At 53.7% G+C, this 19,611-nt stretch overlaps 1 protein-coding gene across 3 annotated transcripts; it reads right to left on the bottom strand.

Annotated features, from left to right (window-relative positions):
- Nucleotides 1–4,127: 4,127 nt before the first annotated feature.
- Nucleotides 4,128–12,882, bottom strand: SERPINB1 (serpin family B member 1). 3 transcript variants are annotated; one of them, XM_051855916.3, is made up of 7 exons: nt 12,746–12,882; nt 11,381–11,556; nt 9,691–9,828; nt 8,906–9,023; nt 6,662–6,804; nt 6,414–6,581; nt 4,128–4,637 (listed from the first exon to the last, which is right to left on the bottom strand). In XM_051855916.3, exons 2-7 carry the CDS (start codon nt 11,546–11,548, stop codon nt 4,233–4,235), a joined length of 1,140 nt encoding a protein of 379 aa, XP_051711876.3. In that variant the 5' UTR covers nt 11,549–11,556; nt 12,746–12,882; the 3' UTR covers nt 4,128–4,232. The 3 variants fall into 3 exon arrangements, with proteins under 3 accessions (XP_051711876.3, XP_051711875.3, XP_051711873.3); XM_051855915.3 differs by lacking the exon at nt 12,746–12,882 and adding an exon at nt 12,432–12,731; XM_051855913.3 differs by lacking the exon at nt 12,746–12,882 and adding an exon at nt 12,084–12,676.
- Between the last annotated feature and the right edge of the window lie 6,729 nt (nt 12,883–19,611).

Below are 19,611 nucleotides of genomic sequence, written 5' to 3'. Positions count from 1 at the left end.
GTTGTTATAAGTGGTATTTAAAATTATTTTAAACCATGATGTTACATACAAATACAAATCAGTTTTGTAAATTGAATTTGTGACCGGCTACCTCACTTAACTCGCTTATATGCTAATAATGTAGATTTTCCATGATGGTGGGCTGAAATACTGGGAAGTTTGCCCTTCCTTACAAATTGTATTTTCCCCGAGAGGCTGTGCCATCTAGCATATTCATTATTTATACTGTGGCCTAGCAGCTCAAGACTCCATCTGCAGCACCAGCGTCCCCTACGCGTGCTGGTTCAAGTCCCGGCTGCTCCACTTCTGATCCAGCTCCCTGCTGATGCATCTGGGAAAGCAGTGGAAGATGGCCCAAGTGCTTGGGCCCAAATGTCCACAGAGAGTCAGTACAGAGCCAGGCTGAACCCAGGAGCTGGGAAACACAGTCCCCGTCTCCCACATGGGTGGCAGGAACTCAGTTCCTTGAGAGATCAGTGTGGCCTGCCAAGGTCTACACTGGCAGAAGCCGGAGCCAGCAGCCAGGTGTGGAGCCCAGGTGCTCTGACGTGGGATGGAGCACCTTAGCCTTCAGTTTAAACGCCCGCCTCTGTGATTTGTTTTACTTCTCCATGTGCTTGAAACGCTGTGGGGTTTTTGGTTTTGATTTTTTTGGTTTTTTACTGTAGGGTTTTTGTTTGTTGGTTTTTGCTGTTTTGTATCATTTACATTTACCAGAGTTACAAACTGTTCTTGCTCTTTTTCCTGATGTTACTTATGCATAAAGACATTCTTTAGATTTCTTAAGGGCAAGTTGTTTGTCTGAAAATTCCTTAGAGGACTTTTTTCTCCTCGGTGTGGAATAGCTCTGGGTCAGCAGGCGTTCTAATTGGTTATTTTGTTCTTCCCAGCAATAGACAGAATCACCCCGTGGCCCCAGCTCTCACGGTTCTTGCTGGTGGCTGTGCTGTCGTCCACCTGCTGCTCCTTCCAGGGCACTCTGTGTTTTCCTCTGATTGCCTTTTCTGGCTTCCTTTAAGATCTCGTGGTCTTTGGACTTCTGTGGTTTCATTAGAATGTGCTTAAAGATGAACCTCTTAGGGTTTTCTTGCTTGGGGCTTGAGGACGGTTTCTAGACTCTGAGCTCCGCCTTTATCAGGTGGGTTTTCACTGTCCTCTGCAGGAGCCTGTGTCAGCTTGTCACCGCTACATGCATCAGGCACTCTCCACATAAAGTGTAAGTTGGAGTCTAGGCCCAGCCTGTGGCGTAGTAGGTTAAGCTTCCGCCTGCAGTGCCAGCATCCTGTACAGGCTCTGGTTCAAGGCCCGGCTGCTCCACTTCTGATCCAGCTTCCTGCTAACGCTCTGGAAAAGCAGTGGGTGGAGCTGGCTCTGTGGTGTGGTGGGTAAAGCCGCCACCTGTAGTGCTGGCCTCCCATGTGGGCACCCATTCAAATCCCAGCTGCTCTTCTTCCAATCCAGCTCTCTGCCAGGGCCTGGGAAAGCAATAGAAGATGGCCCAAGTCCTTGGGTCGCTGCACACTCATGGGAGACCCTGAAGAAGCTCCTGGCTCCTGGGTTCGGACTGGCCCAGCTCTGGCCGTTGCAGCCACTTGGGGAGTGAACCAGCAGATAGAAGACTCTCTCTCTCTCTCTCTCTCTCTCTCTCTCTTTCTCTCTGCCTCTGCCTCTCTGTAACTCGGCCTTTCAAATAAATATATAAATCTTAAAAAAAAAGAAAAAAGGAATGAGAGCAAGCACGCAGTGCAAGATGGCCCAAGTCCTTGGGCCCCTGCACCCACACGGGAGACCCAGAAGAAGTTCCAGGCTCCTGGCTTCTGCCTGGCCCAGCTCCAGCCACTGCAGCCATTTGGGGAGTGAACCGGCAGATGGAAGGCCTCTCTCTCTCTCTCTCTGTCCCTCCTCCCCTCTCTGTGACTCCGCTTTTCAATTAAAACAAAGAAAAACAAAAAAAAAGTTGGATTCCAGTCTGCGCTCTGGGGCTTTTGACCTCGGGCAGCGGCAGGGTGCTTAGTGATGGAACGCTGCCTCGCTGCCTCTTGTGTGAGCAGCGCATGAGAGCTGTTTCTGCATGACTGACGTGATCTGCTCTGAAGCAGAGTGGATTCCAGGCTGGCAGCCAGAGAGGATCACAGGGGGCAGTGGCCGCACTGCGATCAGAGGACTGGGAACGGGATGGGGCGGGCAAGCACTTAAAAAAGGAAATAGGCAAGACACATTGCTGGCAGGAGTTGCCCAGCTCTCCCCGTTTCTAATCTGTGGAGTCCCTCTCAACCACCGGTACTGGCAGACAGGACCCCCACCCTGTACCCTCGGCTCCTCTGCCATCAGTCTGGCTTGCAGAATCTCAGGGAGTTTTACTAAGTCACGAGGTCTGCTCAGCCTAAGCGAGGAAGTGACGCTTTCCAAGCCACGCAGAGGAGCGCATCCGAATCAAGGCGCGCCCACCCCACCTCCCGGCACCGCCCTGCGTCCGGCCGCGCCGTCGCCAGCACCAGCAGCGACAGGAGAGCGCAGTCAGCACCTTTAGCGGGGCACGGAGAGGCCAGGCGACGGCGCACTCTCCGTGCGCTTGTTTCAATTGCATTTTTCCCTTTGCGGTCTCTTAGCATCTTTTACGCTAAGACCTCCAGTTTCTGACCCCTTGAAATCCCACACGAATTGCATCTCATACAAAGCAAAGCAAAAAGGTCGTGAGGTTACCCCCTTTAATGGACGCGTTTCAAGCCAGAGGGCGGTGGCAGGCTACTAATCCTCTAATCCTTCAGAACAAAAGGACAGGCACACTGGAAGGCAGGTTTGTCTGCATAACCTGGTCCCTTAACTGGGGCACTTGACCATATTTCGGCTGAAAATCTGTTTTGAATCCTCCCTTGAATAGTCACAGTGTCTTTTATGGCTTCTTTCTTTCTTTCTTTCTTTTTCTTTTTTTTCTTTTCTTTTTTTTTTTTTTTTTTTTTTTTTTTTTTTTTTTTTTTGACAGGCAGAGTTAGACAGTGAGAGAGAGAGAGACAGAGAGAAAGGTCTTCCTTCCATTGGTTCACCCCCAAATGGCTGCTATGGCCGGCGCTGCACCGATGTGAAGTCAGGAGCCAGGTGCTTCCTCCTGGTCTCCCATGCGGGTGCAGGGCCCAAGTACTTGGGACATCCTGCACTGCCTTCCTGGGCCACAGCAGAGAGCTGGACTGGAAGAGGAGCAACCAGGACTAGAACCTGGGGTGCCGGCGTCGCAGACGGAGGATTAGCCTAGTGAGCCCCGGCGCCGGCCACTTCTTTCTTTTTTTAAAAGATTTATTTTATTTATTTAAAAGGCAGAGACAGAGAGAGAGAGGTCTTTCATCTTCCAGTTCACTCCCCCAATGGCCACAACAGCCTGGGCTGAGCCAGGAGCTCAGGTCTCTCACGTGGGTGCAGGGGCCCAAGCACTTGGGCTGTCATCTCCTGCTTTCCCGGGTGCATTAGTAGGGAGCAAGATTGGAAATGGAGCAGCCGAGACTTGAACCAGCACCCATATAGGATGCTGGCACTTTTACGGCTTCTAAAATTCTAACTGTGAAATAAACGATCCTCTTATGCTTTCCCACAGCTATCAGAAAAGTAGAGCAGTTCCACTGATTGCTGCATTGTTCAGAATCCACGCATCTGCTTCCTTCTTTTTTTCTTTTTAACTTGATGCATTCAAAAGCAATCACAGGATCTTTTTAACATAAAAATATAAAAATAAGGGCTGGCGATGTGGCATAGCTGATAAAGCTGCAGCCTGCGATGCTGGCATCTCATATGGGTGCCGGTTTGAGTCCCAGTGGCTAAGGAAAAACAACAGAAAATGACCCAAGTGTTTGGACCCCTGTGACCCACTTGGGAGACCTGGATGAAGCTCCTGGCTCCTGGTGTCAGCCTGGCCCAGCCCTAGCAGTTGTGGCCACCTGGGTCATGAAGCAGTGGATGGAGGACCTCTCACTCGCTCTGTCTCTCTCTCTCTCTCTCTCTCTCTCTCTCTCTGTGTAACTCAGACTTCCAAATAAATAAATACATACATACATACACATATATGAATATATTGCCCATGCCAAAACTCAGGAGAGTAAAAGTCAACAGGGACAAACATAAATGAAATTAAACATGTGTTCTGGATAGCAGTTTTATTGGTAAAGATATAGGAAAAGTGCCATCACTAAACATTCAGGTCATAAAGCTCTGAGCTTGACCTGGATTCCCACAGTCTCTCTCGTCTACGGAGAACAAAATCTGCCCAGGAACAGGATGTGTGACGTGGGGTTGTGCCGGATGAGGAAAAGGAACGGATGGTCAGCAGTGAAATGCTCTTCTGGCATCAACATGCAGAAGACGGCGATGCCTGCCGTGGCGGCCGCCACCTCCGTACCCTCTTCGTTCACTTCCACAAAGGACTTGTGGACGATTTTCGATATGAACAGATCTCTGGCTGCCGAAATGCCGGACAGATCCGCCTTGCCACTCTGAAAGAGATCGTGCACACCCAGGCGGGCGAGATCCGAGTTGAGGATGTAGCTGTCTTCCAGCCTGAACCTGGGCAACCTGACATTGACCTCAACCACACCCAGATTCTCAGGTTTGGTCCACTCTCGCAGCTTGTCCACAGTCAGTTGTTTCTCGATCTGGAGTTAGAATGAGGCAAGAAATCAATGGTACAAAAGTGAAATAATGAAGCGTTATGTCAGTGGATGGATCCGCCGTATCACTTGCTAATTAATTTCCTTTACATTTTTTACCAAAACAGATTTCCTATTTGAGGATTTCATGTCTTTGCGGCATTTGGTGAAACAGAACACCCACCTACGTTCCAAGTGTCCAAAGTTCAAGCACAGACACTTTGGACAGGATCAGAGCTGTTACCCACCCATTGTGCACCCCCTCTCCCACCCACCCCTTCCTTGCATCTGTCCATCCACTCACTCTCCCTCCCTCCCGCCCACTCACCCATGCACACACCCATCCATTCTTCTCATCCACCCACCCACAGATCCATCCACTCATCCATCCGCACACTCACCCATGCACCCCACACTCACCCTCCCATTCTCCTACCCGTCTGTCCAGCCCTCACCATCCATCCAGGACTACTAAACACCCACCAAACTCAACTACTGGGGTAGCTTGAGGCAGCTTTCACTCTCTTACTTGGTTGAGGGGTGCATGGACAATTTTACAAACATTTCAAGAGAAAACTTTAATGCTTTACGTTCTTTTCCGTCCCACGGAAGCTGTGACAATCTGTAAACCTCACCGGAGCTGAAGTAATCTCTAATAACGTTAGCTTCTAGGTAACCATTTTAATGGCAGTTGTACTGGACCTAGTTCCTCATCTAATATGGGAGTAATAATTGTACCTACCTCCTGGCTTGCTGTGAGCATTAAGTGAGCCAACGTACATAAAACGCTTGGCACACAGTGTCAACTACTATCATGACATCACCCTGCGGCTGGAGCAGAACTAGGACTCCATTTGTCCTGCGATGCTGATGACCCTTTCATGACAAAGAGGCTTCCACTTTACAACCAGAGAAAGATGAACGGGCGACACAACTGCAGGAACCTACACTGCACACATGACACGTTCCCCATCCCAGCTCCTCACTGAGAGGGGCTGGCACCTCCCGTGAAAACTGAAACTCGGGGCTTTGAAGTAGTAAATGTTGCTGGGAAGACATTATTGGCAAAGGAATGGCTAATGTTGGAAAGGAAGGGCAAGTGGCGTCAGTGAAGGCACAGTAAGCCCTCGCTGTGAGACACACACGCACACACGTGCACACTCACACGTGCACACTCACGCACACACGCACACTCACACACACACATGCGCACGCACATACACACACATGCACCCCCCACACGCATGCACACACACGCATGCATACACACTCACACACATGCACACACTCACACGCACACATGCGCACATACACACATGCACACACATGCACCCCCCACACATGCACCCCACACACATACACACACGCATGCACACACAGGCATGCACACACACGCACACACACATGCACACGCACACACACATGCACACACTCACATGCACGCACACACACGTACACTCACACACACACATGCACACGCACACACAAATGCACATGCACACACTCACGCACACACACGGGAACACACACACACACACGCACCCCCCACACGCACACACACATGCACACACAGGCATGCACACACGCACACACATGCACACACTCACATGCACACACGCGCGCACACACGGGCACACACACACATGCACACACTCACGCACACGCACATGCACACACACACATGCACACACACACTCACATGCACACACGTGCGCACACACACGGGCACACACACACACGCACACCCACGGAGCAGCAGCAGCGCGCGCGCCAGGCGCTCACCTCCTGCAGCCCCGTGGACTCGTCCTCGATGTTGTCGGGCAGCAGGATGACCATGCTGAGCTCCTTGCCCTGGTAGGGCAGCTCCAGCACGTGGCACTTGAGGGCCTCGATGTAGCCGTAGGGAAACTTTTTCTTCTGATACATCATTTTCACTGTTTTTGTGTCTTTCTGAACATTAAAAAAAAAACGCAGATTGGTCTCTGATTCTCGTAGAGCACAGAATACCGCGGACAGCGACGTCACCTCACCTTGTTCAGCCTGAACGGTGCGTCGGTCGTGGCCTCTTTCATGAACTTCTCCTGCCAGTTCCCCTTGAAATAGATGGCATTTACCAGGACAAGCTTCGTCAGGCTGTCAACCACACCCGAAGCCAACAGCTCTGGAATTTTCCCTGAAAAGGCAAAGTAAGGGTTCTACAAACACGAACATGTTGATGGGGTCTGCACTGTGGCACAGCGGGTTAAGCCGCCACCCGTGACGCGGGCATCCTGCATGAGAACCAGTTTGAGCCCCAGATGCTCCGTGGGAAGGCAGTGGGAGATGGCCGAGTGCCTGGGCCCTTGCCAGCCGCACAGTGACCCACATGGAGCTCCAGGTCCTGGTTTTGACCTGACCCAGTCCCAGCCATTGCAGCCATTTGTGGAGCGAACCAGTGGATGGAAGTTCTCTCCCTCCCTCTCTCCTCCCCTCTCTCCCTCCCTCTCTCCTCCCCTCTCTGTCTCCCTCCCTCTCTCTCTCCTTCTCTCCCTCTCTCTCTCCCACTCTCTCCTTCTCCCTTTCTCTCTCTCCCTCCCTCTCTCCTCCCCTCCCTCTCCCTCCCTCTCTCTCTCTCCCTCTCCCTCCCTCTCTCTCTCCCTCTCCCTCCCTCTCTCTCCCTCCCTCTCTCTCTCCCTCTCCCTCCCTCTCTCTCTCTCCCTCCCTCCTCCCCTCCCTCTCCCTCCCTCTCCCTCCCTCTCTCCCTCTCTCTCCCTCTCTCCTCCCCTCTCTCTTCCTCTCTCTCTCCCTCTCTCTCTCTCCCTCCCTCCCTCCCTCCTCCCATCCCTCTCTCCTGTCTCCCTCCCTCTCTCTCTCCCTCTCTCCCTCCCTCCCTCCCTCCCTCTCTCCTTCTCTCCCTCTCTCTGTCTCCCTCCCTCTCTCCCTCTCTCTCTCCTTCTCTGTACCTTTGCCTTTCAAATAAAGTAAGTCTCAAAAAAAAAATACTCTCATGTTGGAATTCCAAACCTGAACTGACAATTTATTAGCACTGAGGTACAATCTAAATGTGTGATTGTTATTTAATCTTCATTTAACATGGTATTAAGTTAGGAAAGGCCTACTGGGGTGTTCCTGCTTGAAATACAAACCACACTGTGAGGTAGACCAGGACGACACACAAACCACCCCAAAGGAGCCAACACTTTAACCAGCACAACCTGTACTTGTACTCAAAGGCTAAAGGCACAAAAATTCTTTTTTGGATTCTATGATCAACTATGAGCTTTAGTTTGTAAAAGGCCACTCCTTAATTAAGATGTTTTTAGTTGATTCAATGTCACATCTTCAGATCTATCTAGTAGAAGCCTACTCTCACACAGAGAAGTTTAGGGGGCCAGTATTGTGGCACAGTGGGTTAAGCTGCCTCCTACATCACCAGCATCCCATATCAGAGAGCCAGTTCAAGTCCTGGCTACTCTGCTTCCAGTCTAGCTGCCTGCTAAGGAGCCTGGGAAAGCGGCAGAGGATGGCCCGAGTCCTTGGACCCCTGCTGCTACCCATGTGGGAAAAGCCAGGCTCCTGGCTTCGGCCTGGCCCAGCCCTGACCATTGTGGCCATTTGGGAAGTGAACTCCAGAGGATGGAAGATCTCTGTCTCTCTCTCTCTCTCCCTCTCCCTCTCTCTAACTCTGCCTTTTAAATAAATAAATAAATCTTTGTTTAAAAAAAGTTTTTAACAAATATGCAAAGGTAGGACAATTTCTCCACCACTGGGCACCAGCGCTGCGGGAAACCATCCCTGTACCAGTGGGCCGGCACTCGGTGGGCCTGTCGACCCCTATGGTAACCACGGAGAAGAGAGGCCTGTTAGACAGCCCTACCCCCCGTGACGGGGCGACGCTGGCGAAAACTGCACCCACAGATCTGCACACGATTTCACCTACTCCATGCAACTCCAGGCCACTTCTTTCCCATGTGTGTACCAAACATCTTTCGGTAAGCCGGATTCTTAGAAACATTTCTTTCCTGTTAGTCCACACTCGGGCTAGCTCTAACTTTACCACGTCGTCTGGGGGGCTGATGGGGAAAAGCTCTTTGGCTGCTTCCGTTCCGTCACGGCTAAGTCTCAGCTTTGGTGCCCTTGTGACATGGGACAGCTGTCCAGCCGCAGGCACCCAGACCTCACACCCAGGCGTATGTGCACGGGCCAGGGTGTGGGGGCCCAGGGCCCAGGACTGGGCCGGGAATGAGACCCATGGGGGCGGGGGCGGTGGAGGAGGACACCTGCCCGGCTCTCACCTTCTGTCTGATCTTTGACCCACTGGTTTATCTCCTTCCTTGCGTCCTCAGAGGCCTGCTGAAAATCCACCCTGGCCAAGTCTGCGCCGTACATTTTCTGAGTTGAAGCCAAGAACTCCTATTTGTTTTTTTTTTAAAAGGGAAATGTCATGAATAACTCCTACTGTGGACAAAATTCATAGAAAACACATATTATGGAAAACTAGGCTCGGGTTTTACACTTTTCACCCCAAAATAAACATCTTTGCATTCCATTTTCCCATGAACTTGTCAAAGTACCTTAGTAGAAAAACAGTTTTCTAAAAATCCTGAAAAGCCATAGAAAGTGTTCTAAAAGGCTACACTCCATTATAACACAAAAATTCTCTTATGTTTCTTTAACAACTATGGAATAAAAACCACATAACATTCAATTTACCATATGAATCTTTTTTTAAGCCTAATGCTCCTACTTATGCGATATAACAAGTACTAATTCTTTTCTAAACCCTGGGCTAACTTTTTTTTATATAAATAAGCAAAATATTTTGTATTTGGAAGCAAATTCTGGAATTCGCTCCTTCTTTAGTAAGACATCCGGAAGTGCTTTTTTTTTTTTTTTAATTTCGCGAGACTAAAACAAAGCCACCCCGTGGACAGTGGGAGGCTCTCCGCCATCTGTCTTCACCCCACGCTGTGCTCCTGCGTGTTTGCAAACACTAAAACTCGCCACCGTGACTTGACTGTGCAGGGGAAAAGCCTTCTGTGTCCAGCGGGGTTCCAAATGCGACGCGAAGCGTACTTACGGGGAGGAAGTCATAGGTCTTCTCCCCGTACAACCTGTTGGCCAGCTTCAGAACGTAGGCCGCCCCGCGTTTGCTCACGTCAGCATTCAGGCCCTGGAATCTCGAATGCACGTCTTCAACCGCGTCGAAATGAAAAGCCTAAGGACCAAGCAAACAGTCCGCCTGCAACCACGCATCCCCAAAGGACCTGGGGTGCCTTAGTGTTGGCTTCCGTCAGACGCCCGCCTTCTCGTTACCCACGACGCTGATCCCAGCCCGGCCCTTCCTTAATAAGTCACAGGAAACCCCAGAACATGGCCCTGGGAGACCAACACCCACCGCACGCTCCGAGACAGTGTCCGCATCCCTGCTTTGTCATTTCTGTCCCACAGACGTAGGTGGTAACACACTAAGTGCTGACATATCTGCCTCCCCCCCAAAGACAAGCAGAAGCGGTGTGTTCACACGCTGTATCCAGTACCGGCTGGCGGAGATCTCGGCGGCACGGTGAAAATGAGAATCGGCCCTTGCCCAAAGCCACAAGGCGCTCGGCGGCTTTTCTCTCCTCCCAGCCTGGTGGCACCTGTAGAACTCTACACGACTTCTTGAAACTTAGCATTGCGGCAAAAGCTTCACTCCCTCGTGTATCTGCTATACCTTCGGCAGCCCTTTATGGCTTTATGAGGCCCGGCCTGGCTCCTTGCTTTTGAGCCACAAAGAACAAAAGCACGAGACAGGCAAAGTCCGCCTTCATGGAAATGCGGGGGGCAGGGGGTGGGGGGGAACCCTGCAAACGACTCTGCTGAGGTTACCAAGACCTCGGAAAGCCTCAGCATAGGAACTATAACCCTGCAAGAAGCAACCAGCGGTTAGTATCGGTGGTTTTTTTTTTAAAAAAGTGAATTTTTAGGAATGGTCCAGTGCTGTAGTGTGGTGAGTAACAGAGGCTTGGCCAAAGCTTGCGTTTGACTCCAGAGCTGCACCTGCCCAAGGCCCAGGAGCACTGTAGCTGTGGCGGGGGGCTGGGGAAGCCTCCAGGTCTGCCTCGCCTGAGCTCTGGGCTGCAAGAGGAAGCGAGGACTGCCTTCCTCACACGGAGGACCGCCACGCCCCAAAGCCCTCCACGCCCAGGCGGACAGGAAGGGAGGCTGGGCAGGTGGCCTCTTCCGTGCTGTGGGAGGGACCTGCCGCCATACCAGGGCGCGGGAACTTCCAGGTCTCCCGACTCCTTTCCCACCGGGACCCTCCTTCCGAGGCACAGCCCACCGAGCCACGATCAGGCCACGGGAACACAGAATCACCCGGTGGCCTTTTTTCCTGCTCCCCACACGAAGGCCAGGCTGCCAGCGCCTCCACTGGGTTCCTGTTGTCTCAGACCCTCATTTGCTCAAGGTCACCCTTCTCAACGGGGCCATTGCATGAAGGCACAACCCGGGAGCCGGGAGGTGGCACGGCTTACAGAACAGCTGCCCGAGAGCTGCCCGCGGCCGCAGAAGCACCCCTCCCTGCAGGGATTTCTGCCAGCTCTGCCCACTGCTGCACTCTCGGCAGAAACAAAACACACAGTAGGTGCGCAATAAAGGGCGCAAGGGGTGTGCCTGGGGCTCCTCTGAAAGCCTGGCCTCACCGCCAGAGACAGGGCAAAGGCTCGGCTTTCCCAGCAGACGCCACACCAGCAAGGGGACAACGGGAAGGCAAGGGCTCTGCTGACCTTGGACAGCTGTGCCGCCGTGTCGCCTCGGGTCCCCAGGAAGATCATGGCCATGGCGGATGAGATGCTGTAGGGAGACACGAAGATGTTCCCCGTGGGGTTGTTTTCGTTCAAGGCCCGGAAAAGGTCCAGGGCAAAACGGGTGTTTGCTGCGCTCAGCTGCTCCATGGTGACGGCTGCAACACAGAACAGAGGCCAGTCATCAGCTTCCTGAACCGCACTGACCACCCTGCAGCACCCTGGGCTCGGACTTGCTCTTCTCTCTCTCTCTCTCTCTCTCTCTCTCTCTCTCTCTCTCTCTCTCTCCCTTTCTCTCTCCCTCTCTCCCTCTCTCAAGAGCACAGCAGGTTCCCTTGCGCGCATGGTGGGAGCAGGCCGGCCCGGCTTCAGCGGGAGCACCGGGCTAGCCCCTGGGGTGCCCGCGTGGGCGCTGACCTGTCACGCAGCGCAGTGTGAGGTGGGGCCCGCCCTGGGTCCTTCCCTGGGTGGAGGAGCCCGTTCTCTGGCCAGGGCCGTTTGGGTATTTGCAGCAGCATCGGCCGGCCACACAAAGTCCAATTAAAACAGCCTGCTCTCGGTCCCTTGCAGGCCAGCGAGCCCTGCACCGGCACACGCCGCACACCTCCGCGCAAAGAACCCGCGGCTTCCTTGTTCCCAAAATAATTACATTTCTACTTAAAGCAACAGAACCACGGCCCCTTACTATTCATCAAAACGGAGTCCCACAAAGACGCAGCTAGAATCAACGCCGTCATCAGGCTCATGTTTGAGAACCGCGCCCCGCTCAGGGCTCGGCCGGGCCGGCCAGGCTGCGGGGCCACGCACCGCTGGGTCCCCAAGACGCAAACGCGGGCGCGCACTGGCCTCCGCCTTGCGGGCGCGCACCGGCCTCCGCCTCGCCGGCTCCTGGAGCTGCGAAGCGGACGCGGGAGAGTCCCGGACGGCGCGGGGAGGAGCGGGAAGTCCCCGAGAAGGGGAAGCGCTCCGCCCCCACGCGCGGCCGCGGCGGGGTCCGCCACGCGCTCCGTGTCTCCCCTCGGGCCGTGCTTACCCGGCGCGGCGCACGGGCTCCAGGCTGGGCGTGATCTGCGGGGAGGAAGTGCGGGGCGGCCACGGCCGCACTTATGGCAGGCGGAAGGGGAGTGTCGCCCTGACGCCCGTCCCCTGCGTGGCAGTCCAGGCGCCGGGGTCAGCCCAGCAGAGGCAGCGGCCCGCGGGGACCCCCGGCGGGGATCCGCACCTCCCTGAGTCCCGGAGCGTCCCCAGATCTGCAGCCAGGACCTGGTGGACTGTCCCTTACTAAGGTGTGAGTGGCTGCGATCACATGATGTGTCCTGGAGGACGCTCCACCCCGATTGAACCCACCTCTGTGCGCCAGACTCTGGGAGTTTTGCGGGCAGGGGGAGCAGCAAATTGGGGGCCTCCAGGATGCGCTGAGGCAGGATCAATCCCATGACGTCCCTGTTTTTCAGCTACCCAGAGTTAGGGCTCTGCCAACTTCTGCACGGGCGTGCCCACACACGGCCATGACTCACATCTATGTGGAGTCGTTTGTACCCAGTAAGCTCCAGTTCAGACCAGAGCCCCCCACCCCCACCCCATAACATCAAAATAGGCACATCTGCATCGCACGGGACAGGCAGTCCCCTCCGCCCCTTTAATGCCTGACGTGTAATTCCACCCAAACTGCCAACGCTGTTCCTGTGCACTGCCTCTCCATTCATGGAAACATGCCCCCTGCTTTCCTATGCACATCTCCGAAGGGAAAGTCCTATCTCCTTAGTGGTGCAGATCACACTCCGATTTTTTTTTTTTTTTTAAGAGAATTTGTCTAACAGCAAAAGGGGCAAAGCAGCTCACGGACACGGGAGATGAAAATCCCCAGAGCTGGGAGAGAAGCTCCGCGGAGCTTGGCAGCCGAGACTCACAGTGGTTCACCGCTCCTGAGACGCAGCTTCGGGGAGAGCCAGTGGTGGCCCCATGCAGTCTGCTGACCTCCCAGCCGCGGGAGCTTCTCCCGGCCTCCTACTGAGAGGTGCTGACCGTCAGTGTGAAAGCGGCCACGAGGAGCTCTTCTCTTCATTCAAAATCCGAGGTGTGGGCGCCCGGAAGAGCTGGGCTGAGTGCTGGCTTTTTCTTCTGCCGTTGTGACTTGTGCTCCCCTGGAGTGCAGCTGTCTGCATCAAATACACTAGAAAGTCGTGTCCCAGATCAGTACACACACAGTGTCTACGCATCTGCATGAATCAGTCGTCTTCACGTATCGATCATCCATTCGTACGTGCGCTAAGGATGACTGCTGTCCTTGCCGTTTGTCCAGCCAGGCAGGAAGGTCACCTCCGAGGGTGGCGTGTCTGGTAACACTGTCTACCCAGCCGAAAGCGTCGGACACTCCTGGGGCCACTGCAGAGGCCCTGGCATCCCTTGGTCCCATCCCGCCCCTCTGTGGGATCCCGTGGAGGGGAAGCATCACTCCCGTCCAGCCTAGAGTCACGGGGTCTCGTCTGGGGAACGAGGGTGACCTGAGCTGCAGACCACTCCCAGGACACGCACTGTAATGAAAAAATAAAAATAAAAAACAGGGAAGAACGGCTGGGCACCCTGAGGTTAGGATCTCAGAAGCACAGCCTGAGCCGGCCACAGCCCCGTCCGCCTCCACCCCACCAGCGCAGGCTTCTCCATGCACTGCAGGGGAGTGCAGGGCGCAGCACGCATGCTGCCCTACTCAGACAGGCACCACCCCCAGCAGCCCATCGCGATGCCTGCCTTCAGGGGCTGTGAGAGTCAGCTGTCCCTCCGTCAATGGCCCCGTCGCAGTCCGTGGGAGCTGCACCCACTGTTGTGTTGCTCAGGCCGTGAGGACGTTCCTTGGTCTGGGTGAAGTCCCGCGGGATATCCAAAGTCATGATGTAGCTTCCTCTCGAGGTGGTTATGGCAGCCCCAGCACCCCCGAGTGACACGCCTGTGTCCCTTTCAGGTGCCAAGCTGTTGTCCTAGTCCTTGTCCCCGCTCAGGGGACCCTTTAATAGTCCAGTTACCATTCTCCTGACCAGGTGGCCAGGCTGTTGGCAATGGCCTGTGAGTCCATGCAAATGTAGCAACATATGTTGGTAGAAGTGGCCTGAGCCGCCATCACCATTGTGTGCAATTTGGCCCACTGGGTAGAAAGGTCGTGTCCAATCTCAGCCAAAAGATGGCCATCCATGGCCAGATGGTGGTCACAGCCCGGGGGGCCCTGTCAGCAGGCATGTCTCCAAACCATGTACCCCAGGAAGCCACAGGAGAAGCCAGGTCACCCCCCGGGGTCACTCGGTCCCTTCTGGTCAGGGTGGCTCTCTGCTTCCCAGGGGGCTCCTTGCTGCTGCACCCTCTGAGGCGGGAGGTGGAAAGGCAAGACCCTAGCGCCATGTGGAGCCTCTTGTTTCTGGGGGCCTTATCCCACTCGTGAGGGAAGACCCTCATCATCCACCCACTTCCTAAAGCCTGTCTGTCTCTTAATGCCGTTACGCTGGGGACTGGGTTTCAACATGAGCTTTGGAGGGGAGACATTCAAATTACAGTGTTCTACCCCAAGTCATGTCCCTTCATAGCAAATACACTTGTTCCATCCTGGCGGCCCAAACTCTTAACTCATCCCCACATCGACGTGGAAGTCCACGTCCAAAGTCTCATCTAAATGTCCCCTACTTCAGCACAGGTGAGACTCAAGGCACCATTCATCCTGAGACAAACCCCTCCAGCTGGGAGCCTGTGGAATCAAGCAAGCTACGGGCTTCCAGCAGACAAGGCGGGGACGGGGCTACAGTGGACATTCTCATGGGAGATGGACATTCCTAAAAGGGAGAGGCAGGAAAGAAGAAAGCAATCACAGGCCCAATAAGTCCACAGCCCAGCAAGACAAACAACACCAAACCCTGAGGCATGAGAGCGATCTTCCCCATGTCCTGTCTTCTGGACACACTGGGAGCGGTGGTTGGGTCCCCAAGGCTCCAGGGACCCCATACCATGACCGTGCCCCCTGCAGCCCGAGCTATAGCTCCCACAGGTAGGAGTCCAGTGCCTACAGCTCCCCTAGGTTTTAGTTGCATGTTGGTGGCCTTGGAGTCCTGGGGTCTCAGCGGTGGCCCTGCTCCCATGACTCCCCTACACATCACCCTCCTGGGGTCTCTCTGTGTAGGGTGGCCCCACCCCTGCAGCCAGTCTCTGTCCAAGAGCCAGGGCTGTGTGAAGTAGCCTTTGACATCTAGATGGAGGCAGCCCTGTCTCCTCGTCCCTGCGTTATGAAGCTGCCGGGTCAGCAGCGGGTATATGCCACCCAAGCTTCCTGGATGGGCGGCTCAAGCCACATCGGGCCCCCGAGTAGCCAAGGAGCACTGGACTGCAGTGTGGGGAGCAGGTACTTGAGCGGCCTTGGGCAGTGAGCCCCAAGGTCCCATGGGGCCCTGGGACCCTTCTCTTGAAACTATCCTGCCCTTATGTCCTCGGTGTGTGATGGGCGTGGCAGGACCAACAGTCTCAGAAATGCTTCCAGGCCATTCCGTCGTCTTTATAAGCAGCATCTGGCTTCCTTCCGTCCATAGAATCTCTTTGTGCAGTGTTAGATTTGGCTGTGGTGCTTGCTACCCTCTGCCAAGCGCCTTTTCATCCCTCTATGACCGGGCCGAGAACTCTCCAGGTCTTCCAGTCCCGCCACGCTTTCAATTACAAACTCCAGCTTTCACTCACTTTTCTCTTCTCTCGCTCTTACTATCAACAGCGAAGAGAAGCCATATTTTACACCGAGTATTCCAGGCTCTGCCATCCACAGAGCACAAGGACACGGCCACGACTCTGCTGAGTTCTTTGTCACTTTGTCACATGCACGGTCTTTCCCCAGGTTTCCACTGCCTGCATCCTCACGCCTCTCTCTGAGCTCCTCAGAACTGCCTTTACCTTCCTTATGCCTGGCCGTGTCCTGACCCCGGCCATTTACGTCATCTTGAGAAGGGGCTGGCTCCCCACAGCTCTCCTCTGCGTCTAGCCTCGTCAGAACCACCCTCGCAGCTCTGTTCATGGCAATGAAGGCCCTTCCCAGCACGCACCTCCACCTCTGCCAGCCTCTGCCCACCACCCAGTTCCAAAGTCACTTCTACGTTTTCAGGAACAGGCCTGCAACCGGAACGTGTGGGGCTTTGGCTACGCCACACTTCTCAGGACCAGTTGCTGTCTTAGTTCACTTGTGCTGCTGAAACTAAACACCTGAGATGGGGTGATTAAGAAAGACAGAAATGCATTTCTCACACTTCTGGGAGCTGCTTTCCCGGGCGCGGTAGCAGGAGCTGGATTGGAAGCAGAGCAACAGGGACTCCAACCAGTGCCCCCATGTGGGATGCAGGTGACACAGGCTACAGCTAACCCTGCTGTGCCACAACTCCAGCTCCCATAGCCTACTTCTTTCCTTTTTCTTTTTTATTTATTTTTACTTTATTTTATTTTATTGTTTTTTGACAGGCAGAGTTAGACAGTGAGAGAGAGAGACAGAGAGAAAGGTCTTCCTTCTGTTGGTTCACCCCCCAATGGCCATTGCAGCCAGCGTACCCGATCTGAAGCCAGGAGCCAGGTGCTTCCTCCTGGTTTCCCTTGCGGGTGCAGGGCCCAAGCACTGGGGCCATCCCCCACTGCACTCCCGGGCCACAGCAGAGACTGGCCTGGAAGAGGAGCAACCGGGACAGAACCCGGCGCCCTGACCGGGACTAGAACCTGGGGTGCCGGCACTGCAGGAGGAGGATTAGCCTAGTGAGCCGCGGCGCCGGCATCTTTCTTTCTTTTTTAAAATATTGCCTTATTTAATTGAAATTCAGAATTACAGAGAGAAAGGTCTTCCATCTGCTGCTGCAATGGCTGGGGCTTGGTCAGGCTGAAGCCAGGAGCCAGCAGCTTCATCTGGGTCTTCCAAGGGGGTGATAGGAGCCCAAGCATCTGGGCCATCTTCTGCTGCTTTCCCAAGCACATTAGCAGGGAGCTGGATCAGAAGTGGAGCAGCTGGGACTCGAACCAGAGCCCATATGGGATGCCGACACTGGCGGCAGCTTTATCCTCTACACACAGTGCTGGTCCTGAATCGTAACTCTTTTAGTTCACTTGGAGCTACATGAAGCTAGTTGTAAATCTCACAATCGTATTTTTTAAAAGATTTATTTATTTATTTGAAAGGCAGAGTTACAGAGAGAGAGGGAGAGAAAGGAGAGAAAAGTCTTTCATCCGCTGGTTCACTCCACAGATGGCCACAACAGCCGGAGCTGCACCGATCTGAAGCCAGGAGCCAGGAGCTTCTCCGGGGTCTCCCATGTGGGTGCAGGGGCCCAAGGACCTGGGCCATCTTCCACTGCTTTCCCAGGCCATAGCAGGGAGCTGGATCAGAAGTGGAGCAGCTGGGACTCGAACCACTGCCCATAAGGGATGCCGGCACTGCAGGTGGTGGTTTTACCCACTACATTACAGCACTGGCTTCACAATAGTTTTCCTAAGAGTAAATTATTTTCTTGTTATGCCCTCTAGACAGTAATATATTTTGTTTTAGCTAATCAATACTTCAAAACAAACGAAATTTACAACAACACATGAACAGTTAAGCGACTGGAAACACTTCAACTTGAAAAGGTAATATTTGATTGCTATGGCCTGTATTAATTATAATGTGAGTGAGTTATGAAAGTAACTTGGTGTCTACCTGAGTAATTGTTCAGCTCAAAATCAACCTACCAATAATGTCTTCCGAGGGTCTGGGTGTGACCACAATGTCATGGCCGCATGCAATTGTGAACCCTGGGCTGTGCTTGTGGGGGCGCAGACACTCCTGGGGAAGTCTTCCCGTTTGCGTTTTCCTATCTTGAGCAACTGGAAAAGTTGGACTCACGGAAATGGAGAAAATAAGCTCCCAGGATTTCTTCCAGTCCTTTCTCTTCCTGCTGATAATGGAACAAATCCCGCGGGAGAATCGCAGCTGTGCGACTCCGCTTCCTCCTCCAGAGGGCAGCAGAGAGCAGGCTGCTCATCCTCCACCAAGAGGTCTGAACCGGTTTTTTCCGGCAGTCAGTTCAGTTCCCTTTACCAGGGAAGCTAACATCTCTAAAACTCAGTCTTTTCTTGCAAATATACACTCAAACTATGAGGGCTCTCCTCTGTCCGCGCCCCTTCCCCCTCACTTCCTAGTTTTCTGCTGGCGTCTTCCCCTCTCTGGAGGCCTGATGGTCGCTCTGGCCTCTCTCTCCTAATTCTGCTCCACGCGGCCCCTCGGCGACTCCCGCCCTGGCCAGCCCAAGTCCTTTCTGTTGCTTTGTAGCTCGCATCAGTCGCCGTGGGAACTGGTGTGCCTCCAACAGAACAGCACATTAGAACAGAAGCGCACACCGTTAGCTGTTCACTGCCTGCTGGGTGCCCAGGACCTAGGACACCTGTCACCCAGACATTTGGAAGCCCTGTTGAATAAACGAACAGAGAAGATGGCCCGGATCCAACCGAGCCATGGGGCCGCGGGACGTTGCTGGACAAATGGACATGGAAAAGGAGGCTTTCCAAGCAGAAAGGACGGGAAATTTAAATGGGAGTGGATCGCAGGCTGGAAAGAATTCAGGTCCCGGAACAGTTACCAGAATACGGTATGCATGCTGTAACCATGGGGCGGCCGCGAGCAAGAGGAGTTTACAGAAACCTCTTATCTCCACTCTGAGGCCAAGACCGACAAGGGCAAGATAACGCTGGACCAAAGGATCGTAGCCTGGAGAAATGACACAGTATGGCTCACGCGGGAGGGCGGGCTCTCAAGGCGTGCCCAGGGCTCTCTGTCTTCCGTGTGGTCCTGTATCGCCCTCTCACAAGTAACCTGATGGGGCCACAGAGGGAAAAAGTATACACTTACAAATATCACAAACCCACTGCAGGGAGTGGCAGCACCAAGGCTCAAAAGAACCCCACTCGCTGAAATGTCATTTTAAACAAATATGAAAAATGGCAGCAAAGAGAATATTACACTTGGATTTCAAAAAAATCGATTTTGCAGACACTGAAAGTAGAAGGCCTAGCTTAGTAGGAGTTCATGTGAGTAAATATTCAGATATTTTAACTGAGTGCTCACCAATATTTTATGGGAGTTTGAGCGTTAACAGAAACGGTAGCCACATGCTCTGCTCAGTACAGGAACTCGAAAGGAAGCCTCTATGGCAAAGGACCCGAGTGGATCCCGGCACTGCCTC

The sequence above is a fragment of the Oryctolagus cuniculus genome, chromosome 5 (assembly GCF_051225735.1).
Source record: "Oryctolagus cuniculus isolate XC-2025 breed Fujian yellow rabbit chromosome 5, ASM5122573v1, whole genome shotgun sequence".
NCBI classification, from domain to species: Eukaryota; Metazoa; Chordata; class Mammalia; order Lagomorpha; family Leporidae; genus Oryctolagus; species Oryctolagus cuniculus.
The sequence above is the reverse complement of the archived record's forward strand: the minus strand, read 5'-3'. Positions and strand labels throughout refer to the sequence as shown.

Coding starts and splice junctions, on each gene's coding strand:
- SERPINB1 (XM_051855913.3), bottom strand. CDS start 12,144: ATGAGCCTGATGACGGCGTTGATTCTAGCTGCGTCTTTGTGGGACTCC. Junction 11,557..12,083: donor GGACTCCGTTTTGATGAATA/GTAAGGGGCCGT, acceptor TCTGTGTTGCAG/CCGTCACCATGGAGCAGCTG. Junction 4,638..6,413: donor AGTCCACGGGGCTGCAGGAG/GTGAGCGCCTGG, acceptor TTCTAACTCCAG/ATCGAGAAACAACTGACTGT.